Below are 15,435 nucleotides of genomic sequence, written 5' to 3'. Positions count from 1 at the left end.
TAATTCACCTAAAAATTGAGAACTATAGGTACAAAGTATTCTGCATAATTGGAAGTGTGTGACACTGATTTATTGTGATTCTTGTGCTGAGATAATGTTTTAATTAATTTTGTAACATTTGTAAAGACAAAAATTATAAGTACAGTACACAGGTTTTTGCCCTCTGTAACATTTGGAATGCACAGTGCCTCATTGCCCGTTAAATACTTGTGTATTTCTTTTCCTCAAGGATTTTCTACTGCATAGCCATTAATATACCATCAGAATCAGAAAATAGCAAATGTATGTTTGTATACATACGTATATAGAGACAGTGAAAGTGTTAGTCGCTCATTTGTGTCCAGCTCTTTGCAACACCATGATCTGTAGCCTGCCAAGCTCCTCTGTCCATGAAATTTTCCAGGCAAGTATACTGGAGTGGATAGCCATTCCTTTCTGCAGGGGATCTTCCCAACCCAGGGATTGAACTTGGTCTTCTGCATTGCAGTCAGATTCTTTACTGTCTGAGCCACCAGAAAAGCCCCACATATATATGGAAACAAAAACAAATACTTTTGTATCCATAGTGTATCTCCATCTATTATATTTGTTGAAAATCATCATGTTTACACTGGTATTTCCAGTTTCAGTTCATTATCACAGCATATGTTTACTTTAAAAAAAATTGAATTATAGTTTCTGTACAATATAAGTTATAGGTATACAATATAATGATTCATAATTTTTTAACTGTGCTTACTTATTTGATCAGTTTTCCTGTATGAAACTAATCTTCTGTCCAGGCTTTTCTCTTCCTCCCTGTGGTGGAGTCTCGCTACTCACCCCTTTCAAGTGCTGTGACACCCTGTGGCAAGCCACTCTTCATGCCTTCGTCATCGTTTTTGAGTTCAGGCCTTCTCCCAGACTCTTTGGGAAGCGGTCTTTATCTTGTAGACGCCTATTAGCCTGCCCTGGGCCACTGTGCCTTCCCTCTAGCATGTTCACCTGGTATCAGCCTCAGATAATGATTTCTGGACTGAATTTTCAGAAAGAAAGTGGAAGAGAAAGAGCTGAAATAAGTTTGAAGGGTTTAAAAACTAATATTTAACTGTTACAGAGTTAACTGGCATATGAATAGGAGAAATTATCCTTTTATTCTTACGTAACACAGGTTAAAAAAAATTAATAAAATTGTAGTTTGGGGCTGCCATAGGGAAAAAGTGACTAAAAGGAGATAAAAGTGTGGAAAAAATTAGTTTGGAAATGAAACGTACTTGCGGAGGTGTATAGCGTTTCAGTGGTTACATTTACATGTATTTTGATAAACAGTGTTTGTAAAAACTTTGAATACCCTCCAAATTTATTAATGGTTGAAACTAATAGATGAATATTTAAAAGGGAGAAAGCTTTAGATTTTGGGGCTCTGTTCTTACTCTGCCCAGAACTCTCAAGTAAGTGGATGATATGAAGAGGTTTTCTTCATTAAGCCCAAATAATAACTTCCTTGACTCTTTACATGGCACACTAAATGTGTACTACTGAAACACTTACTAAATTAAATTGTAATTAGTAGTGTGTAGTACCCTAGAAATGCCTTTGAGAATTGAAGTAGTCATTTTCATTTTCATATCATTAGCTTAGTCCATAACTCCTAGTCAGTTCAGTTCAGTTCAGTCGCTCAGTTGTGTCCGACTCTTTGTGACCCTGTGAATTGCAGCACGCCAGGCCTCCCTGTCCATCACCATTTCCGGGAGTTCACTCAGACTCACGTCCATCAAGTCCGTGATGCCATCCAGCCATCTCATCCTCTGTCGTCCCCTTCTCCTCCTGCCCCCAATCCCTCCCGGCATCAGAGTCTTTTCCAGTGAGTCAACTCTTCGCATGAGGTGGCCAAAGTACTGGAGTTTCAGCTTTAGCATCATTCCTTCCAAAGAAATCCCAGGGCTAATCTCCTTTGAATGGACTGGTTGGATCTCCTTGCAGTCCAAGGGACTCTCAAGAGTCTTCTCCAACACCACAGTTCAAAAGCATCAATTCTTTGGCACTCAGCCTTCTTCACAGTCCAACTCTGACATCCCTACATGACCACTGGAAAAACCATAGCCTTGACTAGACGGACCTTAGTCGGCAAAGTAATGTCTCTGCTTTTGAATATATTATCTAGGTTGGTCATAACTTTCCTTCCAAGGAGTAATCATCTTTTAATTTCATGGCTGCAGTCACCATCTGCAGTGATTTTGGAGCCTAAAAAAATAAAGTCTGTTTCCACTGTTTCCCCATCTATGTGCCATGAAGTGATGGGACCGGATGCCATGACCTTCATTTTCTGAATGTTGAGCTTTAAGCCAACTTTTTCACTCTCCTCTTTCCTTTTTCATCAGGAGGCTTTTGAGTTCCTCTTCCCTTTCTGCCATAAGGGTGGTGTCATCTGTATATCTGAGGTTATTGAGATTTCTCCCGGCAATCTTGATTCCAGCTTGTGTTTCTTCCAGTCCAGCGTTTCTCATGATGTACTCTGCATTTACGTTAAATAAGCAGGGTGACAATATACAGCCTTGATGCACTCCTTTTCCTATTTGGAACCAGTCTGTTGTTCCATGTCCAGTTCTAACTGTTGCTTCCTGACCTGCATACAGATTTCTCAAGAGGCAGGTCAGTGTATGTCAGCTAAATTACTGATCATTCAATTAAAATCTGTTCTCAGGAGTATGACAGAAATACTGTGGAAATCTCATATTATGTTATCACTGTAAATGTTACCATCTGTAACAAAATTAACAATTCCTAGTCTTCTATCATAAAAATTTTAGTTAGTTAAGAATGAACCACCAATCACGTTACACTTTTGATTCCTTGGTATCCACTCTGATATTTTGACAAAATCTTTATTTTTTATGATTCACATATTTTAAAACTAGCTGTTTCCCTCCAGATGAAAACTTTATTTTTGTTAGTGAATGCTAGCCACAGTTGAAAATTAGAGGGAAAGTTTAATCCTTCCCCTACCATATGAAAGAGTGATAGTATTCATAAAAAACTTGTCCTATCAGTTATATTGGATGAAGATGCCTATTAAACTAACTGAACTACTAACAACTGGTGCCGTGTTAATTGATAATTATTAAATGATTGTTACTTTATTTTGACTTTGTGTTACATGTATTCTAAAGTTGTTGATGTTTTAGTAAAAATTAGCTGTACATTTGGTATGGTCTCTTAGACTTGACATGAAGGGATAGAGAAGAGTATGTGAATCTTAGTGGAAATTGTCTTACCTCCCTCCTTTCTCAGTTTAGACAGAAGCATTTTTATAAAAAGTATATAGAAGTATGAAAAGTATGACTTTTTGGAATCTAGTTTATAGAGTATACTTAAATTGATTGGTATATGGGTAAATTAGAAGTGGGTTTTTTTTTGTGGTTTGCTTTTAAAATACATTGTGATTATTTTTTCTTCTTTTTTTGTCAGCAGACAAAAAAGTAAAAGTACAAAAGTACTACTTTTTTGTACTTACCTGATTTCTTGCCTTGGTCATTCATTAATTGTAAAAAGCATTGATACTTCTGTTATGCTTTATTGCACTGAAGCAGCAATATATAATCCAAGTGGGATGTTTCCTTCATGACTTTCATCTCTAGGAATAGATCACTGTTTTTTTAAAAAAACTGGTGACTATTGTATCAGATACATTACTTTTGTTTTTTTACGTTACTTTTAAAAAACACAGATTGTAGAATTATGAAGCCAAAAATCCTTTTCAAATACAGGTCTGACTTGGTAGGTAAGAAAATTAGGGCTAAGAACTTATTGTAATAGGGAGTCTTTATAGTATATTTTGTAATGTCACTTCCTTGTCCTCCAAGAAGTAATTGGATGAAAGCAAGTTTGATTATAACACTGGTTGAATATTTAAGCTTGATAAGTTGACTGAATTTTAACAGATTTCCCCCTCTGTTTCTTTTAGGTGAATCTGGACTGGGAAAGTCAACATTAATCAACTCATTATTCCTCACAGATTTGTATTCTCCAGAGTATCCAGGTCCTTCCCATAGAATAAAAAAGACTGTACAGGTATGTGTATTGTTAATTGATGATAAGATAGGGTAATATTAACAGATATAAAACACATTCTATAAATTATTTTTTATAGATACTTTGTTATACAGTCCATCTGCTTTGTTAGGAACTTGGTTAAGATCTCTTAATATGTTCTCTGTGTTACTGTTTTTTAAGTCTCTTAAGTCATGTCGAGCTCTGGAAACCCCATAGATGGTAGCCTGCCAGGCTCCTCTATTCATGGGATTTCCCAGGCAATAATACTGAATCGGGTTGCCATTTCTTATGCCAAGGGATCTTCCTGACCTAGAGATCCAACCTGTGTCTCCTGCATTGGCAGGCGGATTCTTTATTACTGAGCCACCTGTACTTCCCCTCAAAACATATTCTGTGACTTGTATTATATTTATATATAGGTAGATTTCAAATTTGACCTTAGCCAGTGTAAAGTGCTAGTAAACATGGTTGTTGTTGAAAAAGAGAGTGATTGATTGAGAAGTGCATGTAATTAGAGGGACTTTCTTGATTTAGAACCTTATGAATTTGTCCTGAGAATCCTCCTAGAGATTATGCTGTGATACAGTAAATGATAACTTGCAGAATTATGCTGCAATATGGTAACTACTTGCCATATGTAGCTATTTAAGTTTAAAGAGTTACAAGTCATTGAAGCAAAAAATTCTGTTTTTCAATTGCACTCGGTATATTTCACGTAGTAATATGTGGCAAGTAGCTACCATTTGGAGCAGTGCAGATTATTTCCACCATTGCAGAAAATTCTGTTGGACAGGGTACAGAAAACATGACTTATGTCAAAGCCATTAGTATTTGTTTTAGTGAACGGCATGATACCACGTGATAGTTAAGTGACAGTAGCAGTTTGTTAATACTTTAAGCTATGTGTGGTCTAATATAGTACTTCTCAATCTTTAATGTGCATTCAGATCATCTGAGGAGCTTGTTACACTTAGTTCCTGTTCTAGGAAGTCTGAAGTGAGCTGAGATTCAATATTTCTAACCAAATCTAAGGTGATGCTAATGCTGCTAGCAAAGTGCTAGACTCTATAGTTCTAGTGATATGTTGTCCAGGACAGTAGCTGGTAGCCACATTTGGCTGTTGAGGTCTTAAAATATGAGATGTCTATGTTAAGATGCAAGTATAAAATATACCCCAGATTTTGAAGTCTTTGTTTTTTTTTTTTTAAAAAAAACATTATTTTATTAAAAGTTCTCTATTGATTACATTTTGTAATAATGATTAATTGGTTATATTGGGTTAAGTAAAATTCAATAATTTCATCTGTTGCTACTTTCTAAAGTGGCTACTGAAATTTTAAAAACACATTTTTGTTAGGCAGCACTGCTCTAAACTATTGATTGAAAGATTTGTTGATAGATTGATACAGTAATACACAGCACATAAGCAGAAAAGTAGTGGAGTGAACAGTTGTAGCAGAAGCATGTCTTATTGAGGCAGTGATGCTAGAGCTGGATATTTTGTTTCTTCTTTAAAGTTTTCTCTGTTTCAGGAATTTTTAAAATATCCTTTATGGAGTTTGAGGTTTCAAATTACCTGTTAAAAAATGTGTTCTAAAAACTTGATACTATACTACATTGCTTATTTATTTTGTGATATATTGGATATTTTAACCCTAAGCAACAAGATAAACTTTAAATTTTCTTAATTTAAGTATTTAAATCCAGAATTAGTAACTAGTTGTATAGAAATGTTAAGGAAACCCCACAGTGCAGATTCTTAAGTTCAGGAATATTTATTGTAAAATGTCTTGTTAAATATTAATAGTCATATATCTACCGGTGGTGTTCTTGGCTGTTAGTGCTGGTGAGGGAATTTTCTGAGTCCTTTTTGTAGTTTTTAGCACCTGGCATAACGCAAGGTCGACATTAATAATAAAACGACTCTTAGTGAATCATTAACATCTTCCAGGTACTATTCTAAACACTTTAGATACATTTATTTAATTATTGCAGTAACTTTTTCAGGTAAATGGTGTTATCATCCCTATTTTACAGATGTCGGAAGAGATGATGACATACCTGATATCATGTAGTTAGCGTACCAGAACTAGGACACAAATCTGAGCACTATGGTTTAGTCTGTATTGTATAAAACTATGCTATCTGTATAGTTTAGAAACTTAGTAAGTGTTAGCTTAGTAGATTAGCGAGTTCTTAATAAATGGATTAGCTTTACTTTTTAATGATGTTTGGTCCAAAAAATTGTCATTTTTCTTTTATTTATATTGCCTTTTCCTTGAAAAATCTTATGTATGGAGATAGATTTTCCAGTTAGGCAGTTTAGACAAACTGAATTGATCGGTGAGGTTATTTCTTCATAGTTATGTAATATATGAGTTTAGTTTTAAAAAATGGAAAATTAAGTCATAAGGTAAAAAATGGAATTATGTCTTAAGGCTGATCTATCTGTTGCTGCTGCTAAGTCACGTCAGTCATGTCTGATCTGTGCGACCCCATAGATGGCAGCCCACCAGGCTCTCCTGTCCCTGGGATTCTCTAGGCAAGAACACTGGAGTGGGTTGCCATTTCCTTCTCCAGTGCATGAAAGTGAAGTTGCTCAGTTGTATCCGACTCTTCGTGACACCATGAACTGCAGCCTACCAGGCTGCTCCGTCCATGGGATTTTCCAGGCAAGAGTACTGGAGTGGGGTGCCATTGCCTTCTCCTATCTGATGCTAGCTAGTAAGGAATACCTAGTGTTGTTTTGTTTTTACTTTTAAATGGTGTACACATGATGTTCATTATTGCTTATTATATTTGAATTTTCAAGCTGGACTCTGGAGGGTATTGACCGACCATTATGTACTAGGTTTGAAATTCCAGTAAACTTGTTGGTGGATGATGGAAGCCAATTAATCATAAAAGTTTCATACCTTACCATGTTTTGTTTTATTTTATTTAAACAAAATAGGCAAGTGGACAGTATTTTTAGCTCTTCTGGTTCACCCAGTGCAGTGATTTTTGCTAGTGTCTGAACAGATGAAGTGTATTGGCACTTGCAATCTAAGGAATTCAATACACGGAAATCTAGTTTAACATACTTTGCAACAAAGTATTTGCTCAAACAAGGAGAGTTTGCTTCACCCCCATCCCTTCTCCCCCTCCCCACCCCGACCCGCACTCCTCAGCCTAGTTCTTATACTTCTGGCTTATCCTGCTTTGGCCAAACCAACCACTTTGCTGTCCATTGAGCAGGCCGATCTCTTCCACTCCAGGGGCCTTCCACTTTGTTTCTCTGCTTGCAGTGGTTTTCCTTGGAATATCCTCATGGCTTGCTTCCTACCTAATTTTCATCAGTTTTCTGCTTAAAAGTTGCTTTCTTAATGAAGCCTTTCTTGACCACTCTATAAACTCTGTAAGGGTAGGGACTCCTTTTTATTCACCCTTAAAAGCTAAGTTTCTAGCACGGCATCTGTTACATGTTAGCATCCAGTATTTGTTGACTGACTGAACAAACAATTTTTTAAAATTTGTTTGAGGATCTTTGAAGTTTTGTTTCTATTTTTTTTTTTTTGGTCTGTGAAATTTTATAAAACACTATCGTAGATTAAGTGGAATGATTTCAAATTTGAGAATCTTTGAAATTTTAAATTTAATCTTTTTTGAAATTTTGTTGATTATTTTTGTCTTAAGCAGATTTTTTTTGCATTTAATTTTTAAGTTGGTGTGTAGTGTGTACTAAAAGGGCACAAATTTAAGCATAGAACTTGGTGTTACTTATGTATTCATATATCTGGGTTTCCCTGGTGGCCAGTGGTAAAGAATCTGCCTGCTGAAGTGGGAGATGTGGGTGTGATCCCTGCAGAAGGAAATGATGACCCACTCCAGCATTCTTACCTGGGAATCCCATGGACAGAGGAGCCTGGCGGGCTACAGTCCATGGAGTCGCAAAAAGTTGGATACAACTTAGTGACTAAACAACAGCAGCAATTCATATATCCAAGTAACCACTTCCCAGATTAAGATACAGTATTTTTCTAGGAACCTGGAAGGCTTCCTTGTGTCTTCTCTCACTTAGTATTATACCCACTCCCACTTAATAAACACCTTTCTGACATCTCCATAGATTGATTTTGTCTGCTCTTGATTTCATTTAATTATATCTTAAGTCTGGTTTCTTTCACTGAGGATTATGTGTGTGGTATTTATTCATGTTGTATAGCTGTAGTTGTTTTCATTGTTTTATAATATTCTACTATATGACTGTATCGCAGCCTGTCCTCTTCATTGTAGATAAGCATATGAGTTTTCAGTTTTTGACTGACATAAATGTTCTTGTATATATCTTTTGGTGGACATAAGTACTCATTTCTGTTGTATATGTGTGTGTACATGCACCTGTGTGTATACATAAAGACATTTCATTTTTTTCCCTTTGATTTCTTATAAGATTGAACGTCTTTTATACTCATTAATTGTTCAGATTTCATGAAGTGTTTTGACCATCTCAATATGTCCTGTTTTTAACTTCTTGAGATTTGCAGATGTTTCTTATCGAGATAACGGTCGCTTACATTCAGTTATTGCAGGTAGTTTCTCCTAGGCTGGTATCTGGTAAAAGATGGGAGAAGCTCTCAATTTGTCAGAATTCTGTTTATATTGGTCTGTCTCCAGAATAATGCTGTCTTAAACTCACTTTTCCTTCTTTTAAGGTAACACTTCAAAGCTATCCTCTTCTGTTGTAAATGTTCTCCCAGCTCTCCCTTTTTTTGAAAACAAAGGCATAATTAGACTAAGGCTATCTCTAGTAACATTTTTAAGACAAAGGCCTGTGTACCACTATTAAATCTCCTCCTTTTACCAAAAGTAAGACCTTTAACATTTGAGAGCTAGATTGATCCTTATTAAAATCCCAGAGAAGTCCTCTTTCCTGATGTACCATGGAGGTATTCCTTGATACACTGGAAACAAGATGAAGGTTGTCTGAACTCTTTTCTCCACTTACCTAGGAGAGAACATGGCCTATTCCTAGTCATTCAGTTGTTAGAGAATAGAATGTAATTTTCTTTTACATTTGAGTGGTTTTTCACCAAGCTCAATAATCTAGCAGATGATCTGCTCTTGGGAGCTCTTAAATTCTCTCAGTGAAGAGTGATCAGAAGTATTACATCTTAGCCCAGACATATTAGACTAGGAAAAATATACAATCCTGAGTTTCAAAAAGCAAATGTCTGCAATTTCCCTGACCTGAAGGCTTTCTGGAACACTTCCAGCTGTCAAAAAGAAGAGAAGTAACATCCTGTGATGTGGCCAAATAGGGAGTGAAACTTCTATAAAGACCACAATCTCATAATCTCTTCTAGCATTATTTATTTACAAGAGGCTTGTTTGTATTTTAAAGAAGAAATTCCTTCACATTCACAGTCTTGGGAGAAAGGAGAAACTATCTACTCTGAGCAGGCAAATGATTCGGAGTTTCCAGTGTATCAGTGGTTCTGATCTGAGTGAACTTTTCAGTAATAGAAGTCTTCTGAGATTAATTCCCAACATCCTATCTTTGGCCTTAGAAACCTAAGCTGTGCACTTCCGAATGTAAGCTGACATTCTGGTCCTGTAGTTCTTTATACTAGTCTTTTCAAAGTACACTGTGCTTCACAATCACTTGGAAGCCTTGCTCAGTCTGTCAAGTCCCCCTCCCCATATTTGAGGCAGAGCCCAAAGAATTTGGCATTTCTTTTAAGTTTCCAAGCTATTCAACTACCAGTCTGGGTACTATACTTTGTGGACCACTCCTTGTGTTTCTGGCCTGCTGTGCACTGATTTCATCCTATCTCTGTGAAAGAAAGTAAGAGAGTGAACTGTTTTTCCTGAGTTCTTCCAGAATATTTCTAATTGAATGAAATGGTACCATGTTACTTTTACTTTCATTCATATATATATTTTCCCAATAGACTGATGAAAGTTATAGAAAAAATTTGAACACTTAAGCTCTACTTCATAGTCTCATCTCAAACATAGATGATTAGATTAACAATTTTCAAGAAAAATATTATTAATACAATGTTATATACATGGTAGCAAGTTTTATGATCTTATATTTGAAAATTTTTATATCATATTTCATTTCAGCAAAAGTTTGCCAGCTATCTCCTAGGGAAAGGTGATAGTTGGCAACCTTCATAGGGAAAGACCATCCTTTATTCTGAGACTAAATCCATTTCGGTTTCTTTTGTGAAATGACAGTGCTAGATTTGTTTTTTCTTTCAGATTTTTTTTTTTAATTTAATTTTTTTTTATTTGGCTCTGCCAGGTCTTAGTTGGAGCATGTGGGATCTAGTTCCTTAGCCAGGGATTGAACCCAGGCCTTTTACATTAGGAGTGTGGAGTCTTAGCCACTGGACCTCCAGGGAAGTCCTTATTATTTTTATTTTTCCCAGATTTTTAGTTGGCTGCCTTATGTTGGTCATCTTTAAAACTTTTTTCTTGGTTTATGAAGTTTAGTAAATCTCTATTTTAGATTAGATGGAAACAAAAGTTTTGGAGATGAGAAGTGAAAGCAATGAATCCTATCCCTAAGATAACTTCTTATGACTCCTTGAAACATCTTTTATAGAGTCCAGTTAGGAAACTCTGCTGTTAATGTTGGTCCAGTTTTGATAATTTTTTTTTGAGGCAGTTTTACACAGAGCAGGTATTTAAATACTTGTCTTTTACCAGGTTTGGGGGCTACCAGGATGTTGGACATAGAGTTCTCAAGGTTGTCACAGTCATGTGAAGGATATAGCAAAAAGTCATGATATAGTGAGAAAGATGCTGCTCTAGGGTGGTATAGAGGTGACTTAGGCAAGGTATATTTTAGTGAAATCATAGGAATAGAGGGCAGGATGACAGTGAGTTGGGAAGTGACTTTGTGAGTCAGTGAAGATGGAAATAGCTATGAAGGAAGGGATGAGAGGGAATACCTAGAGGTCCAGTGTAGGGGACAGAGACAGTGGTTTGGTTTTTATTTCTAAAAAAGACCTGAAAATGTTTGTATCCTATGGAGAATCAGTTCCTAAGAGATGAGAGATTGAAGATACAGGGGAACTAGTCTAAATAGTTGTTGAGATGACTTTGAAATGGAAATTGATCAAATCCCCACCATAGATTGAGAAATTAGCCTCAGGGAAAAAAGAAATCTATTCCACTAAACAGGAGAGAACATTCAAAAAAGCTTCAGAAAAATTGAGGATGCTCTTGAGAACCCTCCTACACTGTTGGTGGGAATGTGAATTGGTGCAGCTATTATGGAGAACACTATGGAGCTTCCTTTAAAAACAGGTACCATATCATCCAGCAGTCCCATTCCTTAGCATATATCTGGAGAAAACTCAAATTCAAAAGGACAGATGCACCCCAGTGTTCATGGCAGCACTGTGTACAATTATCAAGACATGGAAGTAACTTAAATGTCCACTGACAGATGGATAAAGAAGGGGGGGGGGGTGTGTGCGCATAGTAGAATATTACTCAGCCAAAAAAAAGAATGAAACCGCAGCAGATATTACACTAAGTGAAGTAAGCAGATATTTTCAGCAGCAGATATTACACTAAGTGAAGTAAGTCAGGAGAATGACAAATACCATATGATATCACTTAATATGTGAAATCTAAAAACATGATACATGGAGAAGGAAATGGCAACCCACTCCAGTACTCTTGCCTGGAGAATCTCACAGACAGAGGAGCCTGGTAGGCTACAGTCCATGGGGTCGCAAAGAGTCAGACACAACTGAGCGACTTCACTTCAGGAAACTGGATCCCTCATACTATAACTAAAGATCCTGAGTGCTGCAACTAAGACCTAACATAACCAAATAAATAAAAATTCTTAAAAAGATGTTAAAAAAAAATGATACAAATGAATTTTATTTATAAAACAGAAACAGACTCAGAGAAAACAAACTTATGGTTACCAAAGGGGAAAGGAGGAGGGATTAATTAGGAATTTGGGATTAATAGATACATACCACGTTATATGTATGGATGTGAGAGTTGGACTGTGAAGAAGGCTGAGCGCCAAAAAATTGATGCTTTTGAACTATAGCGTTGGAAAAGACTCTTGAGAGTCCCTTGGATTGCAAGGAGATCCAACCAGTTCATCCTAAAGGAGATCAGCCCTGGGATTTCTTTGGAAGGAATGATGCTGAAGCTGAAACTCCAATACTTTGGCCTCCTCATGCGAAGAGTTGACTTATTGGAAAAGACCCTGATGCTGGGAGGGTTTGGGGGCAGGAGAAGAAGGGGACGACCAAGAATGAGATGGTTGGATAGCATCACTGACTAGATAGACATAAGTTTGAGTGAACTCCGGGAGATGGTGATGGACAGGGAGGCCTGGCGTGCTGTGATTCATGGGGTCGCAAAGAGTTGGACATGACTGAGCAACTGAACTTAACTGAACCACATTATATAAAATAGATAAGCAACAAGGACCTACTATATAGCACAGGGAGCTATATTCAATATCTTGTAATAACTTTCAGTGGAAAAAGAACTGAAAAAGAATATATATATCCATTTGAATGTAAATAAAAAGGACTGTATATTTATATAGTTTGCCATGCACCTGAAACATTGTAAGTCAGCTGTACTTGAGTTTAAAAAAATTTAAAAATAAACAGCAACAACAAATTGGGAATGTTCTTGTCTTCCAGTGAAGATCAAGTACTTTGCTGAGCATGGTGGCAGAGATTGTAAGGTAGAGCTTGTGTGCATGTGTGTGTGCTCAGACACTTCAGTCGTGTCCAGCTCTTTGTGACCCTGTGGACTGTAGCCCACCAGGCTTCTCTGTTGATGGGATTCTCCAGGCAGGAAGACTGGAGGGGGTTGCTATTCCCTTCCTCCAGGGGATCTTCCTGACCCAGGGACTAAACCCACAAAAGTCTCCTGCATTGCAGGCAAGTTCTTTATCTGCTGAGCCACCTGGGAAGCCCCAAGATAGAACTTGGGAAGAGTCATACTAGAAGAGACATGAGGTGAAGGAGCAAATAAAAAGACTATCAGATGACCTGGAAATTCCTGTCATAGTTAAAGTTTATGAAATTTATGGAAAAGTATCTTCGCCAGAAAGGAAAAGAAAGGCTTTGGGAGGGGTTTGTTAATAGAAAATGAAAGGGACATGGGAATTAAGATTTCAGTGTAAAGAGAGAGGGGAATGAGGTATATAGTGGTTCGGAGAGTAGAAGGCAGAATTAGTGCTTGGATCAAGTTTCTTCTCAGTTCGTTCTCAGTCTTGGTGAGAAGGAAATAGTTTTTAAGCATCACTATTCTGTTGGTCATTGCCTCTCTAAGTATCTTGTTGAACATAATGAAGTACATATGATGATGCTTGTCTTTTGAGTTATTAAATAATCTAGAATAGATTTTGTGTTTGAGCCAAGTGGAGTATTGCAGACTGTTCAAGTTTCTACTAGCTGAGTCTGCAGAGCTTTGGCTGTAATGCCATCTCCTGAGCAAGTATAGGTGGAGGTATGCTCTTAACAGAAAATTTTAGCCTTCTCCTCAAATGTTAATAGAGTTATAATACTTTATCTTAAAAAATGACTCAAACATTAAGTTAGAAAAGTGTAATGTGTTTAATAGTCTTTCAGAAATGAAAGACGTGAAGCTGTATGAACAGTGAAAGTTTGACTTTTTCTCAGACTGAAAAACTGTAAATATTAGAAAAAGTGTGAGTTTCTGGAATCTAGGAATCCAAAGTAGCCCTTCATTATTATACATAAACAATATAATAGGCTTTAATTTTATTTTTCAGAGAAAAGCTCATTTGCAAGTGCCCTTGATTCATTCATTCCTTTTGTATTAAATTATGTGTTTAATCTTTGAGAACTCTGAGTGATGCCGTAAAATATGCTGGTGTGACCTGCTTAAGTAAAGTGCATGGGAAAGTGGCCATTTGGAATAGATTTCTTAAGAAAAGTTTGAAATTCCTGGACTTGAACTAATTTGTTTACCATGGATCCCATGAGGATACTTGCAAAGCCAGATGATAGGATACAGTTGGATCCTGTGAATGGCACTAGTTTACAGTTATGTTTTCTGGATTTCTTCCATATGTTGCCGTCGTCTTTGTATTTGACCATGTATGGATACACAGAATTTCATAGGCCAAAGAAGAAAAGAAACTTTCATATGAAAAGCAGATCTTCATTTGTATTATCACTCCAATAAACAATTAAGTTGTTGAACTAATTTTTTAAAAAACAAAGGAGCAAAAATCTTAAAATTTAAGCTGTTGTGGTGTGTGATTAGTATACAGCCCAGTACTGGAGGTAGAAATGTTCTTTGTTTGGTAATGAGAGAACCAGAAATGGTTTGGAGTAAAATCAGGAGATGATTCATGTAGAACAGTTAGATTTTTACATCAGTTCTAATACATGATACTGTGTCATTTAAAATAATTTTTGAGAAATTTTAGGTGAAGGGATGGTTACTTTAGATATTTCTGCTTCAGTGACAGTTACCATAAATGGATAACTTATTTTTATGAGGGAGATGGAGGCAAATGAGATATATATTGAGAGCTGTTAGATTTGAATAGATTGTTCTTTTTTAAAAAATTGAAATATAATTGACATATAACCAGATTGTCCTTTTTAACTATAGACAACTACTAGATATATAGAATGTGAATTTCTAAGCCACATGAAGTAATATCACTCAATTTTTTTTAGTTTTGATAATCTACACTGATGAGTCTTGATTATTTCCACAGTTATTTTGCCTCCCTTATATTATTAGAGTAACTCAATATCAGACAGACTGTATTATCTTAGCTATGTGGTATGAAACAGTATTCTCCGAAGCAGTGTGCAACCATCGTTGATATTGAAGGTGACCAGAAAATATTAGAGCCCGTATCTATTGATGTTTAGCTTTTTTTAATTTACAGAGAAATTGACACTTCCTGCTATTGAATGTTCAGATAACCAATTTTACATGTTTGGTAGATAAATAAATGTACTTACATTTGGGATATCTAAAATTTTCACTGACAGTTTACATTAGGGTCAAAGCAGTTTAAAAACCATTGGTCTAAAAGATAAGAACTTTGTCTCTTATTTGTCTAAAAGATTGGAAGCATTTCTGTGAATATGCATGTCCAAATTTCAGTTTCAGCAACTTTCTTTTTTGATAATGCTCTTTTAACAAAATAATTTCTGATTGCTATCAATCTTCACTATCGAATTCAGTAGTCACTAAGCCTCATGTGGATTGAGAGGATCCCCTGGAGATGGAAATGGCAATCCACTCCAATATTCTTGCTTGGAAAATCCCATGGACAGAGGAGCCTGGCAGGCTATAGTCCATGGGGTCAGCAAAGAGTCAGACATGACTTAGTGACTAAACAACAACAGCAACAAAGCCAAGTGTAGCTGT

The 15,435-nt window shown here is 36.4% G+C and overlaps 1 protein-coding gene across 5 annotated transcripts in view; it reads left to right on the top strand.

The window, feature by feature from the left end:
- The window catches only part of SEPTIN7 (septin 7), a 99,326-nt gene that overhangs the window by 48,671 nt on the left and 35,220 nt on the right, over nucleotides 1–15,435 (top strand). For all 5 annotated transcript variants that reach the window (XM_069588055.1, XM_069588056.1, XM_069588058.1 and 2 more), the window contains one exon: nucleotides 3,944–4,050. In XM_069588055.1, the coding sequence (XP_069444156.1) occupies nucleotides 3,944–4,050 (107 nt within the window). The remainder of the gene's footprint in view (nucleotides 1–3,943; nucleotides 4,051–15,435) is intronic.

Source organism: Ovis canadensis, chromosome 4 (assembly GCF_042477335.2).
Source record: "Ovis canadensis isolate MfBH-ARS-UI-01 breed Bighorn chromosome 4, ARS-UI_OviCan_v2, whole genome shotgun sequence".
NCBI lineage: Eukaryota > Metazoa > Chordata > Mammalia > Artiodactyla > Bovidae > Ovis > Ovis canadensis.
The sequence above is the reverse complement of the archived record's forward strand: the minus strand, read 5'-3'. Positions and strand labels throughout refer to the sequence as shown.